Source organism: Rissa tridactyla, chromosome 6 (genome assembly GCF_028500815.1).
Source record: "Rissa tridactyla isolate bRisTri1 chromosome 6, bRisTri1.patW.cur.20221130, whole genome shotgun sequence".
NCBI classification, from domain to species: domain Eukaryota; kingdom Metazoa; phylum Chordata; class Aves; order Charadriiformes; family Laridae; genus Rissa; species Rissa tridactyla.
Genome location: NC_071471.1, coordinates 22,144,740 through 22,167,830, shown reverse-complemented (window position 1 = coordinate 22,167,830; position 23,091 = coordinate 22,144,740). Strand labels below are relative to the sequence as shown.

Sequence of the window (23,091 nt, the reverse complement as noted above, 5' to 3'; positions counted from 1 at the left end):
CTTATAGTTGCATGGAATCCTTCTGCTTTAGGGGTAAATATCTATGGATGCACTTACATTCGTATTGGGGATTCATTTCTCCCCAATAACTCAGGGTTGCAGAGGTGAAGTATCTAGCAACACAAGTCAAACTTAAGAGTAGGTTTGCTTGACACCCATATTTTTACTTCCATGCTACTGAGTGTAGCATAACCCCTTACTGTTATGTCCATGTTGCTAGTTAGAGGATCTTTCTTTCCTAGTCTCTTTTTCTTCCATCTTCCTAGTCTAAACATTCCAAAATTTAATAATTTTCATGGACTGCATGGTGAGAAGCTGCAGGTGCAGCACATCTTTAATAATCTTTTTGATCCTTTTAGGGCAAAGTGGGATCCTTTTCACGTTAATAATGTAAAACTCTAGAGAGAAAGCGAACTTTTGACTCTGTGCAGCTTGTGGTTGTATCTAAGAGCATGGTGAGAAAATCCCCCTTCCCCATGAGCTTGGATCATTGACTTTTCTCATTTATGTATAGCTAGAATACGCTCACCATTATAAGCATGTATCTTGGAATGGAACAAAGGGGGAAAAAGGTACTTTCTCTGCCATATTTCTTTCTTTGTTCCTCCAGCGTGCAGTTTTCAAGAAGCAGCACTGATTTCATTACCCCAGCTGGAATTGACAAGCAGCCTTTAGGAGGCTGTTGTTTCGTTGCATGTTTTCCAACGAAACAACATAGTGGCAATACAGAAAACAGTCGCATTTCTGCAGTCTCCAGGGCCTTCACATGTAAACCCCTCACTTTGTTGTCCAAATGGCTGTATGTTTGGCCTCTTGTTATACAGAGCATTTTTTGATAATGAATTGGGAGCTGAAGTATTGCTTGTGATCAGCTGTAACTTGCACTTATAAATTTATGTATTTCTGTTTACTGAAAGGTTCGTCTGAAACCAGACTTTCCACCCCGTCATGCCACATCCCCCCCAAAAAATCCCACAAAAACCCCTTGATATCAAATTTCCACGTGTTCTAAATCCATTAGTTTGTCAGGGTGTCCACCCAAATCCTTCCACTGTGACCATCAATGGAACACTATCACAATGATTGGCAAAAGTCTGGCCATCAATTCTGTACCTGTGTTGGGAACTGTTCCTTTTTTTTAATATGAAATGTTAATTTTCTAAATTATTTTTTAAAAAAATAACCAAGATAAAAGAGGGTTTAGGTAGGTGCAGGATGTAATTCTGTCCTAGAATATTTTTAAATTATGCAAATATAGGAAGCTACAATTTTTAAAGAAATTAAATGAACGTGTATTTTAACAAGTGACCTGAATTTTGAGAGATGTTAAATCTTGCTGAATTCTATAGTGGTTACAAATTCAAAATCCTTTCAAAAATTGTGATAAGCATTGGTATTTTAGTTCTAAGCTTCTCATTATAAATTAATGATGTGTTTGTCAGCATCAAAGAAGGTTAAAAGAACACACACATATGCACACACGTATTTTTACTGTCACTGTCAGTTTGTCACCATTTTTTTCCCTCATAGAAGCTGTATTAGTTCTTTCATGAGCAGCATACATTTTTCTTGTATTCTGAGTTAACAGACCTCATCTCAGTTTCTCTTTACCCAAAGGCAGTTTTCTAAACATTAGCCAGCTCCTTAAGCTGATACTTTTTTTTCAGTGCTCAATGAGTGTTTTGTCTCCTGTGATCTCAAGAAATCACAGCACATCTGTTTGTTTTGTCCACCTCACTGACTTTCTTCTTCATCTTTGTTTCTCTGAAAAATTTTGTGTCAGTTTGTTTAACTTAACCTTTGAGAAGCACTGCAGAAAATTCTGACATGAAAAAATTCTGTATAGGCATGATAGTTTATTCTTTGTTTCTGTTTTTTAATAATACTTTTCAATTTCAGGATGCATTCTACTTCTAGCCACGATGGCCACAAGCATCACAGATCTCAAACATTACCAATAATCCGTGGGAAAAATGCACTTTCTAACCCCAAACTCTTGCAGATGATAGACAGTAGCACTGCAAGTAAGTACAAAAAAATATTTACTTCCCTCTGGAATTCTATGGGGTTTGGATCAGGCTCTGTACAATTAAATCTGTTTTCATGAGTGCCAGTGAAAGAGAGCCTGAAGAGGAGAGCCTAAACATGAATAGAGCTGCTGACTCAGCCTTTTTTTCAGGAGACTAAGAAATCTGAGCTTAAATTTGTTCAAAGTTCATTTGGAAACAAAATTAATTACAATAACCTGACGTGTTTAAATAGCCTTAATGACAAGTTATTCCCCCCTTCCCAGCATCTCTTGCATCTATGATTATGAACCTTGCTGTACAAGCAGGTGACACTGACTGAAATATTACATTTATTAGACCTAGCAATAAAAGTGACCTTTCATGACACAAGGTTCTCTAAATGATGAGATCAAAGTCATCTATCGTACTTTCCAATTAAGTTTCTCTCTTCCTTTGAGGACAAACAGGAACAATGAAAGAATAGGCTTACATCAGTGGTGCAGCTGGTAAAAGCTGACTAAAATTCCCTCCCTTTTCATGTCATGTGAGCAGTTTTCTTCAAAATACCCCTTTGGTTAAATGTACAGTTAGGACCCCTCCATACTGTGCTGACACTTAATGACCAGATTGCAGATCGCATCATCTTTAACGACTCTCAGGAGATTGTTTGTCATCTTGCTTTTTATATGTTGCAGGCAGCTCCAGCGAAACGGACATTGTACAGTATGTAGACACAGAGGCAAACATTGCTACGGAAGTTTCCCTCACAATCCTTGACCTGTTGTGTCTTTACACTCTGAATCACCAGGTACATTTCGCTGTTTCATTTTCTGTTTGAGCTGGTGCCATGTGGGATATGTGGTGGAAGGAAAGCCTGGCGGAGCAGGCGCACAGAAAACTGGAAATGCCTGAGACAGCAGGATAGGGAAATAAGATACACCAGTCCTCAGTGAAGTATTTTGTGAAGAAATTGACTGACAGTACCCGAACTGAATAGAAGGATGTGGAAGAAGAATATCCTACATATCCAGGGATATTATGTACAGCCCTGCTCCGCATTAAAATGTGGTGCATTTACTAATTTGTCACCTTATCTGAATCATGCTTATCCCCCTAGATTTCAGAGGTTTTATACAAAAGATTTCTGAACTGCTTATCATCTATATCTCTTCAAGTCCTCAGGTGGATCCTCTGCCTCTTTAAAAATTACTCTACGAATATTGGCCCAGATGACTTGCTGAAGGTCTCACGGCTACAATACAGCAGGCAGCTCCTTTTAGATTTAGCTCCTTTCTGTCACCCTAACCCTTAAATCTAGTATATACCATCCACAAGTAGGAGTACAAGCACAGGAAAGTGCTGTCCTTGAAAAACTGCCAAGTAAAAGGAGTCTGCAGCAAGCTGGGAATGCCTCATCCGCAGAGACTTTACATTGAAGAAAGCATCTCCCTAGGAACACTCAGATGTAAAGTTCAGAAGATCCTTCTTCTGTTTATTCACTTTAATAACCAGAACGTCCTGTCATGTCTGTGAACTTTTCAGAGGCAACTCCAGCAATCTGATTGCCAGAACGCATTGATGAAGAAAGTCTTTGACACACACATGCTCTTTTTGCAAATCAACCAGTCAGCAGCAGCTCTCAAGCATGTCTTTGCTGCCCTACGGCTGTTTGTAGCCAAGGTAACTATAGTTTTATTCTCTTGGTCTCACCTATTAATATGTTACAGTGAGTGAAGCTTGAGGACAATCGGGTACTTTGAAAGAGTTTTGCACTTCACTGTATTAATGCTCATTCCTGACAAAGATCTTTTGATTTATTGCTGATTAAAAGAGAGAAGTTCACAATATCTGAAAAAATCTGATCTGTTTTGGAAAATGAAAAATTTACTAAGAAAGCGAAACTTGTAAAGTAAATAGATAAGTAATGTCCAGGTCTAGGGTATCTGGCTACGTCATGGGCTTTTATTCTTTTACCACCCATGGAAGAAAGCTTGAAATTCTAGAGGTCCGTGGTCTTCATGGCAGATACCTGGGTTGCAGAACCCAGCAGTGAATGATTACAGCTGTCCCCAGAGGAGCTAGCAGGAGAGTATTCCATATCCTTCACCAAAAGTTCATCCAAACTAATATGGTTTTACAAATACCTTGTTTTCAACAGATAAGGGGGTTTTGGACAAAAACATGCTTATATGTCAAATTGTTTATTTGTTTGCATTGCACATATATGAATGATCATGTGACACTTTGTGCCTTCTGCAAAGGCTGCACAATTTCCAAGTCATAGACTTAGATGAGATCTTCTTAAAACTAACCAGAATGTAGCACACAGATAAAAATCGCTATGGGAAAGTGAGAATAAGCAAGGCTGGCCTGGGTCCCAGGTGTTTCTATGAAGCACAACAGTGTACATCAGTTTAAACCATGTGGCCTCCTTCTGGTTGTTATCTCAGGGGAAAAGAGGAGGAGGTCATGCTTCTCCCAGTAATGTAGCTTGAGGACATGGCGGGAAATAGAAAGTACACCATCCATAGACAGCTTTAAATTACATACCTGACAGTCAGGAATGGAAGAACCCTGTGCAACTGGGAGGATGAATAAATATCCAGGATCGTCCTTTTCATTCATCCAGTAGCTCTCAGGATTGAATTATCTTTTCACAGTTCTGTGGGAACAGGGATCATTCATGGTTCCTGCAGCAGAACTTCTCGGGTGGTACTTGAGATCTGTAGCCAATACGTACATCTTCCACCTCTCCCCAGTCTGTCTTTTGTTATATTCACCCTGCTGGTAAATAGTAGGTATGGTTTGGAGAGCCATCCTTCACTCTCTGTTGTCTCCTGCTGTTCAGACCCTTGACCACTGGAAGTTGCCTGACTTTGCTACTCAAAGTATTTTCTTTCTCCTGAGCAGCTTTTGTAGTAGTGCAGAACCGCGCGCAGGCTTTGCCTGGTTACCTGCTCTGCATTCCTTGCAGAGAGCCTGCTCTGCTTTTATGCTTGCTGTGTGCCAGCTGCTGTCTGGGCTTCCTGGAGGCCAGTTTGGTTGTTGCGTTGCATACGGTGTTTGTATAAAAGCCTGTGTGCAGTTTTTAATTAATTTTAATTTGCACATGGGATTATGTTTAGCCGGTGCCTAATTTTTTTCACTAAGCCGTGCTGTCAATAAATATGGGAGAGACTTGTTTTTACTGAAAGCTTAACAGAAAAAAGTAGTGACTCAGAATAGCTGTACGAATGCCTGAGAGTAGCGCTCAACATATTCACGTATTTTTTTCAATAGTTCCCATCAGCTTTCTTCCAAGGACAAGCAGATCTCTGTGGTTCACTCTGCTATGAAATCCTGAAGTGTTGTAACCATCGGTCACGTTCAACTCAGACAGAGGCATCTGCTCTTCTTTATTTTTTCATGAGAAAGAACTTTGAATTTAACAAGCAGAAATCAATAGTCAGATCCCATCTACAGGTAAGTGAAGTGTGAGATCATCAGTATTTAGCTGATGTGCATTGGTTTTTATCATTATTATTTTTATGCATTGTAGCAAAGTAATTCTTTTGAAGTCCTCAGACAGGCAATTCTCTGTGGCAGCTCGATTTTCCTGCCAAGTCCGAAGACATTGGGCTGGATTCTCTGTTCCTGGGCTGCTCGGCTCTGTTCCAGGGAGAGACAACAGCTGTGAATGTAGCCACACAGCCAATAAATAGCCAGATAAATAGCTATTCTTGATTCACGTGCATTGCTTACAGCAGTGAGAACACAGCTGATGAAGGGAACTAAAGAGAATCTGATGGTACAGTAACAGAAATGTGAAGTCCAGTAACAATGTGTGAACAATTAAACAGCAATATGTGAACAATTGCAAACATTGGAAAGATTACTCAGTCCTTGCGTTTGTATGTTATCTTCTTAAAACAGGTATAAAAGTGCATCTCTGCTAGCCTTGGTACGTCAAGTTGTATTAAAATCGGGATTAAAAACTATTCAGAAACTTTGATTTTCTTTGCTAATTGCACCCTGTGTTTGCTTCCCCCCCCCCCTTCCCCATACAGCTCATCAAAGCAGTGAGCCAGCTGATAGCGGATGCAGGGATCGGTGGATCTCGTTTTCAACATTCACTTGCAATTATAAATAATTTTGCTAACGGAGACAAGCAGATGAAAGTAAGAGACATTTTTTGTCAATCACTACCTCTTGCAAAAGGTCAACAGTTTCAGAGGAGCACGTGTTTCAGTGAATAAAATTGCTGGCTTTTATTAGACAGGGATTTATGCATTCATAGTGTGCCTTTTTCAGGCAGCCTGAAATTCATGAACGTATTTGTGACTCAGAAGCTTAATAATTGAAAATAATTTTTAAAAGAAAAAAGGAGATTTTTATTTGAAAATTGTGTTATTTGTTATTCACTGCTTATTTTGTTCATTTGCCTGATGTCAGAGAAGATATCATGCATTCTGACTAATGAAACACAATTACAGTTGACAAACAATTTTTAGTCTACAAACTGTCCCTTTAGTCTGTTCAGTGAATCTGTAGCAAAAGCATACCGCAACATCTGGGTTTTGTACTAGCTAGCAAGCTAGCTAACCCCCTGAAAAAGGCACCTAGCTCTCAGATTAGTTACTATTGCTATTATATTCATTGTCTATACTAAAGGTATTGGAAAAAGATTCTAATTTTTAATGTTTGCAATTCCTGTCCAAACATTTGTCAACATGCATTTTTAATTATATACTTTGTAGGTGGTTTTCATTCTCTGAAGGTGACTTTAGGGTATCTCCGCTGAGGTTAATAATAAGCAAATTGGTAGATAATTACCATAAGTAATTTGATGTCTTATTTAATAACATGCAGTTACAGTTGTATTTGTTTCCAAAGTCCAGCTTTGATTTCCCAGCACAGCAGTCAGTCACGCTGCTTCTGCAACACGCTCATCTCTGTGTGACATAGAGGGGGGAGGATTTCACTTCACTTAATTTTTCTGGATGTTTTTACTTTTAAACAAAGGGAACATGGGGAAAAAAGTCTGAAAATAGAAATGTATTTCATTGCCCAACTGAAAAAAAAAGAAACCACAGAGCTGAGTTAAATACGTTGAGAGCAGCTGATACGAGTAATACAAGGACTCTCTTTTAGTCTTGCACAGCGTGAGAAGGCCAGGAGCCAGCCTGTTGTGCTTTATTCACTGCGGTGAAACATGCTGTGAGTGTAGTTAACAGGGCTATCTATAGTGCCCTGTGCTGTTTGTCAGCTGGAAGTGTAGGAGAATCCAGTTTTGGATCCAGTAAGCAACCGAGGACCAAATGTTTCTGCTGGCTTCGGTGGAGTTGCCGCACACGGGCAGTTGTGCAGCTGACCGCCTGGGATATCTAGTCGGTGCTGTGACACATCAGTAAAAAAACATCAGGGAGTTGTGTACAATGTGTATGTAGCATGGAACTGTGGCTCTGCTTTGAAGCCTGCTGAATTAGGGAAGGGGAAGTAGGTCTTCCATAAGCAGGACTTTAGCTTGTTCAGGGGTGCTGCATGTGGCATTTTGGATGGTTTTAGTGATGTGTTGCTTATCTTTCCCAAAGAACGTTAATTTCCCAGCAGAGGTGAAGGATCTGACCAAACGCATCAGAACAGTTTTAATGGCCACAGCTCAGATGAAGGAGCATGAGAAAGACCCTGAGATGCTTGTGGATCTGCAGTACAGCCTAGCAAATTCATATGCCAGCACACCTGAATTACGTAGGACATGGCTTGAAAGCATGGCCAAGATTCACGCAAGAAATGGAGATTTATCGGAGGTAATGTAAATAAATGAATAGGAAATCCATTTGTCTTTAGGCTGAGATGTTCTGATGAAAAGGGCTCTGAAAGACAGACAACAGCAGTGATTTAAGAGCATCACACAGTCTCTCTAATATATTTGAAATTAGAGGAAGACAGGTTTGAAAGACACCTAGAGATGCAATGTGCTCATTATCCCAGTTTGTTTAATCCTGACTACCTGATATGTGCTTGAGCAAGACTTGAAAATGTCTGAGGGAAGCTGCAGTCAGTATCGCGTTAGCATCTCTGCTGCTTAACCCTAACGGGCACAGTAGGTGTAGTGTAGATGAGGTTATGAGTGGGGCATAACTTCCATAAAGGATTTTCTTCTCCCCCACTACGGCATAGGAGAGGAGCCTTGTTTATAGTTTATAACGCTTTGTCCTTCTCATCAAAAACTAAATGGGTGATGCAAAACTCCAGTGCATAACCCAGGAATATCTTACTTAGTAATCTTAATCATTTTCGTGAGCAAATCTATGCTTTCACCTAAGACATCTAGTGAAATTAACACTTAAGGAGTTCATAATTTAATCCTTTATTTTCTTACATGGTTATATTAATTCTGTCTTCCCTTTTCTGCAGCATGATTTGACAGTAATGAAAGTACGTGCTCCTTACCACATATGTTCTGTGCGTAGTTTAACGTATATGTCTATCTTGGTCTCTCGTCACAGGCTGCTATGTGCTATATTCATATTGCTGCTCTCATTGCGGAGTACCTGAAAAGAAAGGGTAAGATCAACATATTCTACACCAACTATGTATTTATAAACATCCTTGTCAAAAATAATTTTTGGCTGTCCTGCTTTCCTTCCTCATATATAAAGTATTCTTAAATCTGCTTGAATTCTTCCCAAATATTTTATTTTTTAAATATATCGTAAATGCTAGTCTTAGCACTGCAACAGTGAAAGTGTGTGTTTTGTGTAAAGAGGGTTAATTAAATGTTCAGTAAGCTAGTGCCAAAAGAGAATGCTTCACTTGTTAGTCTGTTGTTATTAAATATGCATGTATTAACACATACCAGTAGCAGTGTACTAATACCATCTTACACTATCATAGGTTACTGGAAAATGGAAAAGATTTGTACCTCACGTATGCTCCTGGAAGATGGTCAAGTCTCTGATAGTAATGTGTTACTAACAACTCACAATGGAGGAAGTGAGTGCTCTAACCGTGCCTGTTTATGGGTCAAATAACATAATTAAGGAAGCAAATTACTGTTCTCCAGTTGATCTGGAAAAATACCTACCAAAGCAAAAATATGTATAGTGCATGTTGATGGCTGTAATAGCAAGCAAGTAATGTTGGAAACCTTTACTTATGTTAAGTGTTACTTTCCTGATGCTCTTTGGCTGGTTTGGTGAATTGCTCAGAACATCTCTGGGTAAGGGCTTTCTCAGCAAGAGAGCAGTCTGCTCTTCATCGGCAGCAGCAATCCCTCTCAGGTCAATTGGTGTTTCGCATGCAAATCCATGTCCAATTCCTTGGCTAGCCAAAGCTGGGAGGGCGTGGGGGCAGAATTAATATCTGGTTATCCATATGTAACTTATCATAGATAAAGATTTTTATTTTTTTTTTAATCTACGATGCTTATTAGAGAAATAAAGTGCAGGCTTATATTCTTAAATGCTTCTATGCCAGTGGTTATTTAGTTTATGAAATGTGTATTTCCAAGTAATTCTCAGCATGAGATATTTTAGCTATTTTCACAAAGAGCAATTTCTGGGGGCAAGGGCAAATATCCGAGGAAGAGAAAACTGTTAGTTTTGGAAAGACCATGGTTCTCCGATACACTTAGAAGCATCTGTGGGTGAGATGAAAAAACGCATGCTTTTAGAAGGAAGCTTTCTGCAAACAGCAATATTTCAGAGATCGTTCACTAGTGGTAAAATAGATCACAGTATGCGGAGTGAGGAACTTGTGGGTCATTTTAAACCTATGTTTAAATGATTTTCAAAACTTAACAGAGGAGAAGGAGCCCCTCTGTCTCAATGTGTGAAGAAGCTTTTTAATTGTGCCTTACTAGCATTTTCCTACTTCTAAATTGAACATGAACTGTGTCAGGAGTTTGTTGCCTCCACTGGCAGGGTTTACCATTGCCATTCAAAGAGTGGTAGGAAAATCTTTGCAGGTCAGACTCTGCCTGATCTGTAATGTGCAATGCCTGTGCAAGTTGTTCTTTCTGCAACCATTGCACTGTAAGGCACCAGTTTAGCAAATATTAAATGTAATCTCGGTTTTAATCCTTGTGAACCTTCCTATCAGCAGCTTCTGCCACCAGCCTGGGCTTTCTGCAAGAGAGTTGCTCAGTTAGGGCTGTGGTGGCCCTGCTGAGCCTGGGCAGGGTAAGGAGAGCCGCTGCCAGGCTGTCCTCCAGCCCAGCAAAGGCGCACCCTGCGCCGGAGCGGCTGTTCGCCCATGGGCTGCAGGGAGCTTGGGGTGACTGTGCCCTTCTCACTTAGGAAACCTGATGGGGGGGATGAGTGCAGGTCCCAGCACCTAGCGTCAAGTGTCTGTAGGTCAGGCCAGCAGTCACAGCACTGATTGCACTGAGTATAACTTGTCTCACATCAGCCTGTGTCAGTAATTCCTGGATAGATGAGTGTTGCACGTATAGTTTTACAAGGACTGCCAGCGCTGTACAGCTAAGGAACCGAAATGCCAAAGAGAGGACTAAGATTGCATCAGGAAAATGCTGTAGTTGCCCTTTGCCTGGACAAGTGGATTTATATCATAGAGAAAAAGTGTAATAGTCTCATAAATTTAGTCAGTTCAATTTGTTCTTCTCATCACTTGGGCTGTGAAAACAGTAACTAATCCAGTCAAAATTTTTCTGTTTTAATGGAGTCCAATAACTTTTTGAATTATCTGGTTATTCAGTCATTAATTGACATTGTTATGACTTGCACTTCAAGGCTTATTTTCCATGGGATGGCCTGCTTTTCTGAGCATTACCCCCAACATTAAAGAAGAAGGTGCTATGAAGGAGGACTCTGGGATGCAGGATACCCCCTATAATGAGGTCAGCAGCATTAACATTTATATACTTGTTCCGTATTAACAGAGAGTGTTATTTCTAATGGGTGCCTCTGCATCTAACAACAAATTATAGTGAGAGCGTACTTCACACGGTATTAAAAGGCACAAAGCTTTGGAGTGAAATGTCATAGCTGTTGTACTAAATAGCAGGGATAGGTGTTTAGCTAACCAGAACATTAATTACCAGAGCTGGAACTTAGGGCAGGGGGGAGGCCAGGAAGCAAACACGTTCTTCTGAATGAGATGCTCCATCCCTGGAAGTGTTTAAGGCCAGGGTGGATGGGGCTTCGAGTAACCTGGTCTAGTGGGAGGTGTTCCTGCCCATGGCAGGGTGGGTGGAACTAGATCATCTTTAAGGTCCCTTTCAACCCACACCATTCTATGATTCTATGTCAAGTGTTCAAGTATTTTCATATTACTGTTATTTCAGTTTTTTTATCTAAAGAAGAGCTAGGTCACCAATACCTGATTAAACATTGTGTCGTTGAAATAAACCTTAATATAGAAGATACAGAACAAAAAGGAAATAGTGGGTATGTCCTTTTGCTGCATTGCCGTTAATGAAATGCCACCAGCTGTCAAGTCACTGAACTACTTGTACTTGTGGAATTGCAGAATGTTCTTGTGGAGCAGCTGGAGTTATGTGTTGAATACCTGTGGAAGTCCGAGAGATATGAGCTTATTGCTGAGGTGAACAAGCCTATCATTGCTGTTTTTGAGAAGCAGAGGGACTTTAAAGTAAGTTGGTTTATTATTTTTTTTTAATTATCTTAAGATAACGGGGGGGAAGTGCTTTCTTTAAAAGGAATGGTTTTTTTCTTCCTTTATGCAGTTTCTCCTTCTAACGCTTTGTGCTGTGAAAAAATGAAAAACCCTGGTACCTTACTTTCCTCTTTTTAGCATCAATACAACAGTAAATTAACAAAACATTTTCAAACAGAACTCTTGTGTTAGCCAGTGGATGCGAATTTTTACATGTGTGTTTAAGCCAAGAGCATATTTGCATTGTATTTAAGTTTAGAAACTGCTGATAACTTGTGTGATTTCTTCACAGTTCCGAGGTTTCTTCCTTTCTTATTTACTCAACACTTTCAATACATAATGGATAATCAGATGATAGTCTCATTTACTGATTTTTCTGGTTTTAAACTTAAAAAGAAAAAGCAGAGGTAGGTAGCTTTAAGCTGTATGCTGAGGAAGCAGGTCCTCAGATTTAAACTTTGATGAAATTTTGGTTCACTGTCCCAAGAAAGTGCTTTTTAGTGGCAGTTGTGGATATTATATCTTTGCATGGGGTTGGGAGCTGATTGGAGCTATTGGCACCTGGCTCTCATCTGCACGTAGGACACTTGGGTTCTCTGACCTCTTTGTAGGTCCCTCCCACTGTCCAGTGGTGGGCTGCTGGCCTTACTGTGTGACCGTGTGCACAAAGGCAGCCACTGCCACAAAACTGGGTGCTCAGAAGATAACAGAAACCTTGAAATGACTCTTTAGTGACTGCCGACAAGATTAAGCGTTAGCACATGCAGCCATCTTTGCAAAGGTTTGATAATCCAGTTAAGACAAGCCATGCTTGCATACAGCCTTAGTGTCATTTCCCAAAGTGCTCGTGCTCTCTCACTTCCCCTTGCTTTCCGTGTTTCTTAATGTAGAGACTGTCTGATTTGTACTACGACATCCACCGCTCGTACCTGAAGGTGGCAGAAGTAGTGAACTCTGAGAAACGTCTCTTTGGGCGGTATTACCGTGTTGCATTTTATGGGCAGGTAAGTCAACTTATGTTCTTTTGTCTCCACAGTTCCCCAGATTTCAGACAAGTTCTTCTAATCCTGATGTATTTCAGGGAAGGTAAAAGAGGGAAACACTTGGCAGTGAGTCATGGGGTAGAAAGTGCCTCGTGAGTCACACTCCAAGGAGGATTTTACTCAGAAGAGAGAGCACTCGGTTGCATCTACTGCTATGGATTTAGTGGTGTAATGGAAGACAGACCTGTGTGTCAGCTTTAGTTCTTGACTTCATCAGGGAAAACTGAGATCAAGGCAGGGCAGGTTTTTTCAGAGTAAAACTTAAATAAAACCAGATAAGACATCTTTGATATATGGCCATCTCTTCAAATAGAGCTTAAAGCAGAGCAGTATGCAGTAGATGTTTTGGTGTGTTTCTCGCTGACTCGGACTTCTGCTTTCAGGCCACCTCTGATTCTGTGCAATATACTGTAGAGTAGTTTTATTCCCTCTGCTGTGCTTCAGCATCCTCAAAGCATTATTTTGTGCTTTCTTCCACTACAAACCAGTGTAGCAATCCAGCATGTTCTTTTATGACCTGGTTTTGGCAAGCACACAATCTCCTTTACTCTAAAATAATAAGGTGTGTAAACAACAGATTGACGTGAATCATTCTGTTTTCTGCATTAAAATCTAATTAGCAATTTGCTCTTTTCTCCTTTTGATCTTATTCAAGGCTGTGGTAAGTCTAGTTCTTTTGCATGTTTTGTTTAACTCTCCTCACAAATCCTCCATCCTTCCCTGTACTGTTACTTAACATTAACTTTCCTGTGCTCTCGATTCTTTGGTTCATGGCAGATGAAATAACATCGTTTTATTCATTGTTGCATCCTGCAAACTAATTTTTGTTTGTTCAGCTACCTGAATTACCAAGCTGTATCTGTCGCCGTGTTGTGTGTGCACCGTGGGGCCCAATGCTGCATCTTCTCATCTCAGTGAAAGTTTTTCTCTCAGCTTCACTGGGAGTGGGATTGGACCCCTTCCTCCTCCGTTGAAGAGCTCGGAGTAGCATTAATGCTGTTTGAATGCAAGCCTGCTTTCCTGGCCTGCGCAGCCTCCAACACGTGGCAGCAACGGCAGCACTCTGGGCAGGCTGCAGCCACCTGCCTCGTAGTCCCTCGTAGGAGCAAGCAAATTGGGAATCAGAGGGCAATGGCGAGTCCTTCCTCAAAACAGAGGGGGAAATGGGACTCTCCTACTTGCAGTTTCTTGCCAGGACTCTCCCAGAGGCAGCTGCTTGTAAGTGGGTAATTTAGCTGCAGCAGTTCTGCTGAATTGGGTTGAAATCGCTGTTACAGTACGACGACTTTTCAGCTGCCAGTGCCACAAGGACAACTTCATTTAAACAGCTTTAGTGCTCTAAAGCATATGACTTTTTCATAGCTGCGTCTGTTCCCTAGTGTCCCCAGACACTGAGCTCTAAATGCAGACAAGCCCAGCTTCCTCCTTTCCTTTCGCAGAAGAGATGGTATGGGGTAGAAAGTGGGACTGCTCTGTATTGCTCCTTGCAGAGGCATAGAGACAAAAATGTATGGCGCAGTGCAAATCATTGAAGGTAGATCGTTCCCATCAGCATTACTTGTGCCTCATTTACCACAGAAAATAGGAGTGGGTGTGCAGAACTGATTAAGGAGGGCTTACCTGTCCACAAAGCACCATGGCAGGTGTGGGAGCTACAGGGGCAGCTTGACCTGGAAGGAAAGACAGAGAGAGTAGTCTGTTCCCAGGTACTGGTTGTGCCTGTGTGTTTTTTCCCTTTGGAAGGTTTTATTTCTGTATTTCTGTCAGTCCCTTTTTCCCCGTGTGCCACTTGCTTCCATTTTGGCTGTGCAAGTGGAAAGGTATGAGGCATTCTTGTCCTCCTGTTGCCAAGAGTATTGCAGCCCTCCGTGCTGAAAGCAGTCTCGGTGCCCGATTTGTTCAAAACATTAATAGCAGTTCCCTTTTTTGTGCTTCTGGCAGACTTTGCACACTTCCTCCCAAAAGCTAATGGTTGCAGGTTTTACTAGTATTATACAGTTAAACCAGTGTAAACCAGTATGAATCGCTCTGCTTGGGCCACTACAGAGGAAATGCCCTAGAAGGAAACTCGATATGCAGGTATGGGATTCCTTTTCAGTCTGACACGTACACTGGTCTATAAAATACCTGTGGGTAGACACACATAAGCACGCACATATAAAAAAATACATTATTGCACATATGCATTTATTCATTAAACATTTTTATCAATTGTATCAATAATAAATATATACATATATACGTTTTGTAAAAATGGAACGCTGCTATTTCTGACCGGAAAAAAAAATTGCAGAGAAAGCAGATTAAAGGACAAAAGAATACTGCAAATACTTTTTGCAGAGAGAATTTTGGGGGTTCTTGGTGGAAAAAGAAAATCTGCACTGCAGCTGAAAACTCTTCTTCTTCATGCAAAGGTGGAGACAGTATTTGGTTACTGCGTTGCTGCAGGGACCCTCTGGAAGCATGATTTGAATGAATGTAGTCCTTAGGGAGGATGTAGTTGGTTGTTTTCGCCAGAGAGCTTCATTTCCCAGCTCAGAGAGCTGGATCTCATCTCATTCTCATGGCAGCTGCTGTTTTAAACTGCAAACTGTTACGAGCCTTTGGTGACAATGTCTTATTGCACCACCAAGTGGCCACACTAGCCAGTGTTTATGAGTTTATTTACAGATGAGTCTTTCGAGAAGTCAAAATCATTCTTGATTTTTTTTTTAATTTTTTTTAAAAAAACAACTGTTAAATATGTTGAATAGCTGAAAACTCATATTGTGCTGATAAGCAAAGACATTCAAGACTTGTTTTCAGAGCAGTGTTAGGTAAAGGTAGAGCTGAGGTTTTGTCCTATCTGCGCAAGAAGCTGGAGAAGTTGGAGGGCAGATTTCCACAGCAGTAAACTGACAGCAGGCTTACATCCAGAGATCAGAAGATGAGTCCCCTTTTCCAAATGTCATAAAACAACTGTAGCTTCTTTACCTGAGTGCAACGTGCTCGCTTACCATGGGAGGTGAGGCTCACTCGATACGGACAGGGAGGAATCCATTAAATGCTAATTCTCGGCAGGTAAAGCTGAAGGTTTTACCTCGGCACATCAGCTGCAGGGAGGGCAGGTATTCTTCTAGCAAAGGGTAGAAAAAGTCAGAGTTATTGTGAGCTCCGAGGGCTGTGGCTGAGGGCGTACAGGGAGGAAGAAGGACCTTTTCAGTGCTCCAGTGGTGACAGCCCGGCAGTGTGACAGTCAGTACATCAGAGCTCAGTGGAAACCAATAACCTACTCTCCAGGAGGTCGTCTCTCTTCCATTACATTTGGCTGCTCCATGTAATAATTTTCATCTGTAAGGCTGCATTGTTCTTGCAGGGCAAACTCAACCAGTATGAAAATAATCTAGGGATTGACGTTGATAATGTGACCTTGGTTGCTTAATATTTTAAAATCCTGAAATTGGAGCATATTTCGCTCCTAAAAAGTATTTAATCTTACTTTCAATAGTCATTGCCAGACACATAGCATATGGCAGACACAATTATTTATAGCACACAATTAACTTCTTGTCACTTGTCAGCTGAAATACTGTAGGGAATATGTACTTAAATGATGTCTCTTGCATTAGAGATAAGACTAAAATCTGCTAGTTGTTTGTTTTCAGGTTTGTTTTTTTTTTTTTAAGCAAAGCCATTAATACAGATATCATCTTAGTGTGCCATGCAGCATCAGCACAGAGATTTGGCACTTAGATATAGACACTGTGTTCCAGCCTGCAAACATACACAGAATCAGTGTTTAGGAGGATCAACTATATTCTAGTTTGCTGTGTGATTAATTTGGAAAACATGAGGTTTCTTGTTGAAAACATTGAATAGTAACAGAAAACAGATGTTTTTGGACAGAAGCAATCCTGAGTAGCCTGTTTGAGTATGGTTGCATGAGACTAATGAGGTTTTCCCACATAAAGCAGTTTTGTTTCAGTGGAAACAAGATCATGATCCTGCAGATCTCTTCTCAGTGAAATCGATGGCAAGTCAGTTGCCTGCCCAGCTCGGTAAATGTTTATAGGGTGTCAGCTTTTGAGCTCTAGATTTGTTTTCTAATTACCTGTGAAGTTCCTCCTATGCCTATGGAGTTTAATTGATAATATTGTTTAAAAACGTACAATGTTAGAAGGTCACTGATTAAGATACTATCAGACAAGCTGCTCTTGCAGCTATTAGTTATTGGTTTCCAGTAATGCCCACGTTGCTGTTGGCATTTGTCAAATTACAAGACAATTTTATTGTCCCTTGTCCTCACTGAAGAAGTCAGAGATGCACATATTTGTTAATCCCTGTTGGTATAAAGCTTAGGGGTTTTTTCCCTGAACAAACATTAAGATTTACAAGTAATTTGTTTAAATTCTGTATATTTGGGGGGAAGATCTGCCTAGTCTATAATTTTAGTAGCCAAAGTTGAAATATGCTTCAACGTGGAAAGGCTGGATTTTGCACGAGTACCTTACCAAAGAGATTTTGGAGATATCTCTTGACTTCATTCATTTGTGGTGCTCTCTTTTTCAACAGATGATAATTTGCTTAGGCATATTGTAGAATTAGCTGTCCAAGCCACATGGTATTAAGTTTAAAGGGCTTTGGGTCTCACATCGTTAATGCTGTCTTCCTTTCCCCTTTATCCCTGCAGCTTCAGGTATTTTCCTTTGGGTCACTTTGCGTTAAGGTGAAAGGAGGAGGCTTTGGGTACAGCTGCAGTGGTTAACGCTGCCATATTCCAGCAGCAGCATATGGAATCCTAGGAGGAGGGCTGGTGCTCCTCATGGTGTTGGGATAAATCCATCCTTGTTAATGGGGCACCTGCTGCGTTCTGCTCAGCTGGGAGAGCTTCTCGCAGAGTGCTGATGTACATGTTCATCGTGTAGCAGTTGAGTGTCTCACCTGCACGTGCTGCAATGCTGTGTTAATTTTCTGAGGTCGGCAATTCTTCTGAAGCCTGACAGGTTCTTGTTCAGCTCTTCAGTGCGGGCTTTTACTAAAGCTCTGCAAAGTCCGCGCAGTGTGATAAGTAAATGACCTTAACAGGATTGCGGTTTTTTTGCAAAGGAGTACAGTCTGTGTGTCTTTTTTTTTTTTCTCTTTTCAAATGTTAGTCATTTACTAATTGTCTGTGAAAATGCTGCAATTCCATACGGCCTTTCAAGATGCTACCAGAGCTCCTTGTCAGCTGCCCTGAACAGACGCAGACCAGTTCCCAGGTGCTCCCCATGCCATGCCCTGCACATTACCGCGGGCGGCACTGCTCTGTGCGGTGCCCAGCCTTTGCCTGCACACGTAGCTCCCAGATAGGGTGTCCTGGAGGTGCAATGCTGCACACACCCCAGCCCAGCAAACAGCTGGTACACTCATGTTCTGTTAGCATAGTGCTTCCAAAATAGTTAATTTAACCAAATTATTAAAATTTTAAAAATTTTTAATTTCTGATTTTTAATTCATTAGTGTTTTTTCATCATACACACATCAGCATTCTCAAGAAAGCATTTTAACTCTTTAAACAGATAGGTCTCTTACATGAATGAACGTGTATGAGTTATTTCCTAGGTAACTTAGGTGATACCAGACCAGTATAACTGCAGACCTCTAGGTATGGTATGTGTCTGCTAGGAGTTGAGAGGGGTAAGCTTTTACCTTAAGTGCTGAAAATGGCATACTGGAGGCTCTGGTGGATATACAGGCAACACTCCTGGTGTACGCATCTCAATTCTGGCTTTGCCCTGCCTCTTGTGTTCACTATATCCTTCCCTTTCTTTCCAAACAGGGTTTTTTTGAAGAAGAGGAAGGTAAAGAATATATCTATAAAGAACCCAAATTAACTGGCTTGTCTGAGATCTCTCAGAGGCTGATGAAACTTTATGCAGACAAGTTTGGAATAGATAATGTGAAGATCATCCAGGATTCCAACAAGGTATGAAAGACGTGCGGTTCTTGTGCGAGGGGGAGAAGTGCGTGCATGGTTCCTGTTTTGAGAGCTGTGTTTTGAATGAATGTGAACCGAGCGAGTGTGTGTGTGAACTGCTGTGACCTAGTTCTAGAACCAAAAAAGGACACTCACCTTATAGGGTGGCAGGTGCTGTATGGAAACGACGATGTTACAGCAGGGCATTGCAGGAAGAGAGCATATGCCAGCGTGTGCCTGCAGAGAGCATGCAGATGTTTACTGCAATGCAGAAGCAGGTTGTTTTCTCTCCCATTTAGCTTTCACACACTTTTGCCATTGGCTATATTCAAAAGTCTAACTGGTCTTAGGGGCCTCCCAATTAAATATCTTTGTATTAATCTGTGGTCTAAATATTACATTTGGAAGTCTCAGTTTTACTCAGTATTGCCATGATAGATAAAAGCATCAGAAATATAATAGATGCATTGACAGTTCGTCACACTTAACAGAATTTTATTGTTTGCCACTGTTATGCAGGTAAACCCCAAAGACCTGGATCCAAAATATGCCTACATCCAGGTGACATATGTCACACCTTTCTTTGAAGAGAAAGAAGCCGAAGATCGAAAGACCGACTTTGAAATGCATCACAACATCAACCGTTTTGTGTTCGAAACACCTTTCACACTCTCAGGAAAAAAGCACGGAGGTGTAGAAGAGCAGTGCAAGAGGCGCACAATCCTGACAAGTACGTTTGCTCAGGCTGCTTTCCTCCTCCCGTCCCACCTTTTGCCAGTTAATCCCAGCAGCGCAGTTCATGTGCCAGATTTTCTAGAGTCGGTGGGCACAGCGTGTTGTGCAGAATGATAAGTAATCTTTTCAGTGTGTCCGTTGGCAAAGTATGTGCTTTCCTACAATCCTGCAGACTGTCCTAGGGAAAGTTATTTTCATTTGTGGAGTCATCAGCTGTCTTATTTTCCCTTATTATTGACATCTTAACTGTTCTTGCAGTGATGTAATTTGGGAGTGGTTGTGCTGGAGGCGGCTTAGCACTCACAACCATTGTTCTTTTAATAATAAACAAGTCAAAGAAAAAGCAAAGTAGGGTGCCTTTTCTGCTGAGAAGCGTAAAACTTAGCAGATACGAATTTTTCCTCAAAATGGGAGTAAGATACATTATAGAGCATGTTTTAAAGTGAGAGGTAATATTTCATCTCATTGGGCACAATCAGTGTTTTAAGACAGGAATGTCAGGAGCACTAGCTGTGTCTGTTCTTACCGAGTCGTATTAAATGGAAAATGGTTACTTCCTTATTGTGATTGAAATCTCTTTTTAAAGAGGCATCCTTCGTGAAACTACTACTGAAACTTGACCTGTTTGGATTTTGGCTGGGAGTATGAGAAACCGTCTGAGGTGGAGGTGTTGTTCTGATGGGCAGCTGTGAGCAGAGAGGCTGATATTCACAGCAGAGGCTCTTGAGTGACAGAAAATCCAGTTCCCCACCGACTTCAGTGCATCTGCTTCCCCCAAAGGGCAAAGCGAAGAAAGCTGCTTGCAGTACAGGCGTGGTCACCTAAAAGTTTTGTTCTGGCAAGTCAGGAAAGAGGCACTGGTGTCTGAGGGCATCTTGTTACATGACACAGCCTTGCTTGTAAGAAGGAGTAGCTTGTGGGGGTTTTTTAAGTGCTCGAGCAGCAGTCGGTGTTTTGAGACCTGTATTGAAGCAGGTAGTTTCACTGACTTGAAAGTGCAGCTGTTATGGTATGTCTGGCAAAAACAGAGAGGGTTATTCTTCCAGCAGAACATTTTCTCTAGGCTATTACATGCTGTCGTCACCTCCCAGCGCTCTCACCCTGCCTCCACCTTCAGTGTTAAGTGGGAATTTGATAACCTTCTCTTCTCCCCTGTTTTTCCCTCTGGCACCTGCCTCACCTCAATGCTTTTCAGTAAAGGGAACATCTTCCCCCCCCCTTTGATAAAGTCACATATTTTCATTTACTTCCTACATCAAAAGAAGTGCTTTTAGTTTGAGAAGAAAGCAAGGCTTACCGGTATGACTGGAGGAGCAGTGGGAGTTCATTGTGCTTGGGCAGAGGAACTGGATGCCCGGACTAGTACCTGCTCAGCATCTCTACTCCAGAGGCTGCTGCCTGTGTTGCGCAGAGGACGAGTGCAGTCTGGCTGTGGTCTGTGGATCGCTGTCTGTCTGCCGTGCCAGGTTGTGAATCGTGCTTCCAGCTCTGGAAGTCCTGGGTTTCCTGTTCTCCAAGGAGACAGCCACCCTGTAAGCTGGAGCTCATTTAGGTCTGAGGGGATGGGCAGCAGATGCTCACTGGAGGAGGGCATACATGGAGTTTGGGAGGCCTTCCGAAGCGCGTAGGGCGATTGGGAAAAGATTGTTAGCTTAGATCAGACTTAATGCACCATAACTGTACCTTTGCCAGACTCCCTGAGATCTGTGAAAAGGCCCTGACTGGAAGGAAGGGGTTTTAATTCCTCTGTCAGCTCCCATAGCAATATTTAGGTTGAATACTAAAAGTAACTCCTTACTTCTTTAAGGGTGTTGTTTTAATAGTAGTTTGTCTGTGGGTGAATGATACCCAGTGCAGCTGAACTAGGAGCTTCTGCCTCTAACTTGAAACATGTTTGCTGCAATGTTTTGAGCTCTTTGAAGTTCGGTACAGGCTTATCATTAGGTCCTTTAACTCAGAAGAAGAAATTTGTGTATTCTAAAATCTGAGTGGTGAGAGCTTTTTGTGTCGCGGGTGTGACAGAGCTCAGTAGCACACTGTGGTGAATTCAAAAGGAAATGCCCTTCCAGTGCCAGGTACATCGAAATTCAGTTTGGACCTGCTGTGTCACTTTCGCTCCTTTGGCAATTAAAACTTAATTTGTATAGACTGTTAAAGAGATTGATAAAGTTAAAAGTTCATACTTTGACTTAATTGTTTTGCTTTCTTAAATACTCTCTTGTTGGGTGAGTTTCTCTGATGCCTTTCTTGCTTTTGAGTAGCCAGTCACTTGTTTCCCTACGTGAAGAAGCGTATTCAAGTCATAAGCCAAACCAGCACAGAGCTGAACCCCATTGAAGTAGCCATTGATGAGATGTCCAAAAAAGTCTCAGAGCTCAATCAGCTTTGCACAATGGAAGAAGTGGACATGATCCGACTGCAGCTCAAACTCCAAGGAAGTGTCAGTGTCAAGGTAATAACAATTTGCCTTTTTTTTTCTCCCCCCCCCCCCTCAATGCATGTACCTAAATTTTTATTCTGGTTTTCATTATTCCAGACATGTTTTATCTATTTTATATATCTGGTCATAGCTTGTATTCCAGTGCTGTTGGAGCAGTTGGAAATGAAAAGTTTTCCACTGATGATGACTGATGGATTTGTGTGCAAATATAACTATTTCAGTCAATTCTTCTCTAAATAAATGCTAAGACCTTTCTAACAAGACCATCACGTGTCACTTGAGAATACAGCCCATCACACAGCCAAGCATGTAGACACTTTAAAAGGAGTTTTGTTAGGATTGGTTTTGTCTTTTCCTATTTAGAAAAGTTGGGATTGGTGAGAGGTGCATGCATTTCTGGTGCCCTCATTAAAATGTCTTCAAACATATAGCCTTCTAGATGGTTAACTAGCCGAGGGCTTTCAAAGCACAGCAAAGGTCTGCAGTTTGTTGGTGGCTTTTCCTCAGTAAAACTCTTCAGGTTTCATTTGGGTGACACAAGGTGTGATGCTCGTCACAGAGGCTTGGTTGCCTGAGGCCAGTCCCCAAGCCTTGTAACCCAAGAGAAAATGACAATAAACTGCTTGTTCTGCGCGCTTAAGCTGTGTATTTTTCCCCCAGGTAAATGCTGGACCAATGGCCTATGCTCGAGCTTTTCTTGAAGAGACGAACGCTAAGAGATATCCTGATAATCAAGTTAAGCTTCTGAAGGAAATCTTCAGGTAAATGTTAAGTTTAGACTTTGCAGCCTCTGCATAGTATGAGTAGCATGTGTAGGTGTGACATGAAATCAGGCTGAATTGAACCAGGCTAATTTACATCTGCGTTCAGCCTGTCTTAAAAGCCATTCCCAAGAAAACATGTACTGAAGTTTTGGGCTATCCCACTAGCCTACGTTCCTCTTGATCCGAGGATGAGTTCTGAAATTCACTTCTGACAAGGTGTAATTTGCAAGGGGAAGAAGAGGTACAGTAGTGTGTGTATACGTATAGATAGATATTTTTCATTACTGCAAAATTTATATGGTTGTTCTTTGTGGTTTTGTGTTTGCAGGCAATTTGCAGAAGCGTGTGGACATGCCCTTGATGTCAATGAGCGTCTTATTAAGGAGGACCAATTTGAATATCAGGGAGAGATGAAGTCTCATTATAAGGATATGCTCAGCGAGCTGTCTGCAGTTATGAATGAACAGGTTAGATCATCTATTTTGGTGCTGGTTGGGCTGAATGAGGGTGGCTAATTGTGTCTTCTAGTGACAAATGAAGCTCTAGA

The 23,091-nt window shown here is 41.3% G+C and overlaps 1 protein-coding gene across 12 annotated transcripts in view; it reads left to right on the top strand.

Moving 5' to 3' along the window:
* Positions 1–23,091, top strand: part of DOCK10 (dedicator of cytokinesis 10) — a 161,045-nt gene that overhangs the window by 133,490 nt on the left and 4,464 nt on the right. For 11 of the 12 annotated variants that reach the window (XM_054205105.1, XM_054205107.1, XM_054205111.1 and 8 more), the window contains exons 40-55: positions 1,900–2,024; positions 2,705–2,817; positions 3,552–3,689; positions 5,289–5,471; positions 6,056–6,166; positions 7,580–7,795; positions 8,498–8,555; positions 8,886–8,984; positions 10,742–10,848; positions 11,481–11,603; positions 12,518–12,631; positions 18,468–18,614; positions 19,125–19,335; positions 21,602–21,792; positions 22,441–22,541; positions 22,873–23,011. In XM_054205105.1, coding sequence (XP_054061080.1) covers positions 1,900–2,024; positions 2,705–2,817; positions 3,552–3,689; positions 5,289–5,471; positions 6,056–6,166; positions 7,580–7,795; positions 8,498–8,555; positions 8,886–8,984; positions 10,742–10,848; positions 11,481–11,603; positions 12,518–12,631; positions 18,468–18,614; positions 19,125–19,335; positions 21,602–21,792; positions 22,441–22,541; positions 22,873–23,011 — 2,176 coding nt within the window. The remainder of the gene's footprint in view (positions 1–1,899; positions 2,025–2,704; positions 2,818–3,551; positions 3,690–5,288; positions 5,472–6,055; positions 6,167–7,579; positions 7,796–8,497; positions 8,556–8,885; positions 8,985–10,741; positions 10,849–11,480; positions 11,604–12,517; positions 12,632–18,467; positions 18,615–19,124; positions 19,336–21,601; positions 21,793–22,440; positions 22,542–22,872; positions 23,012–23,091) is intronic. The other variant, XM_054205112.1, reaches the window with a different exon arrangement.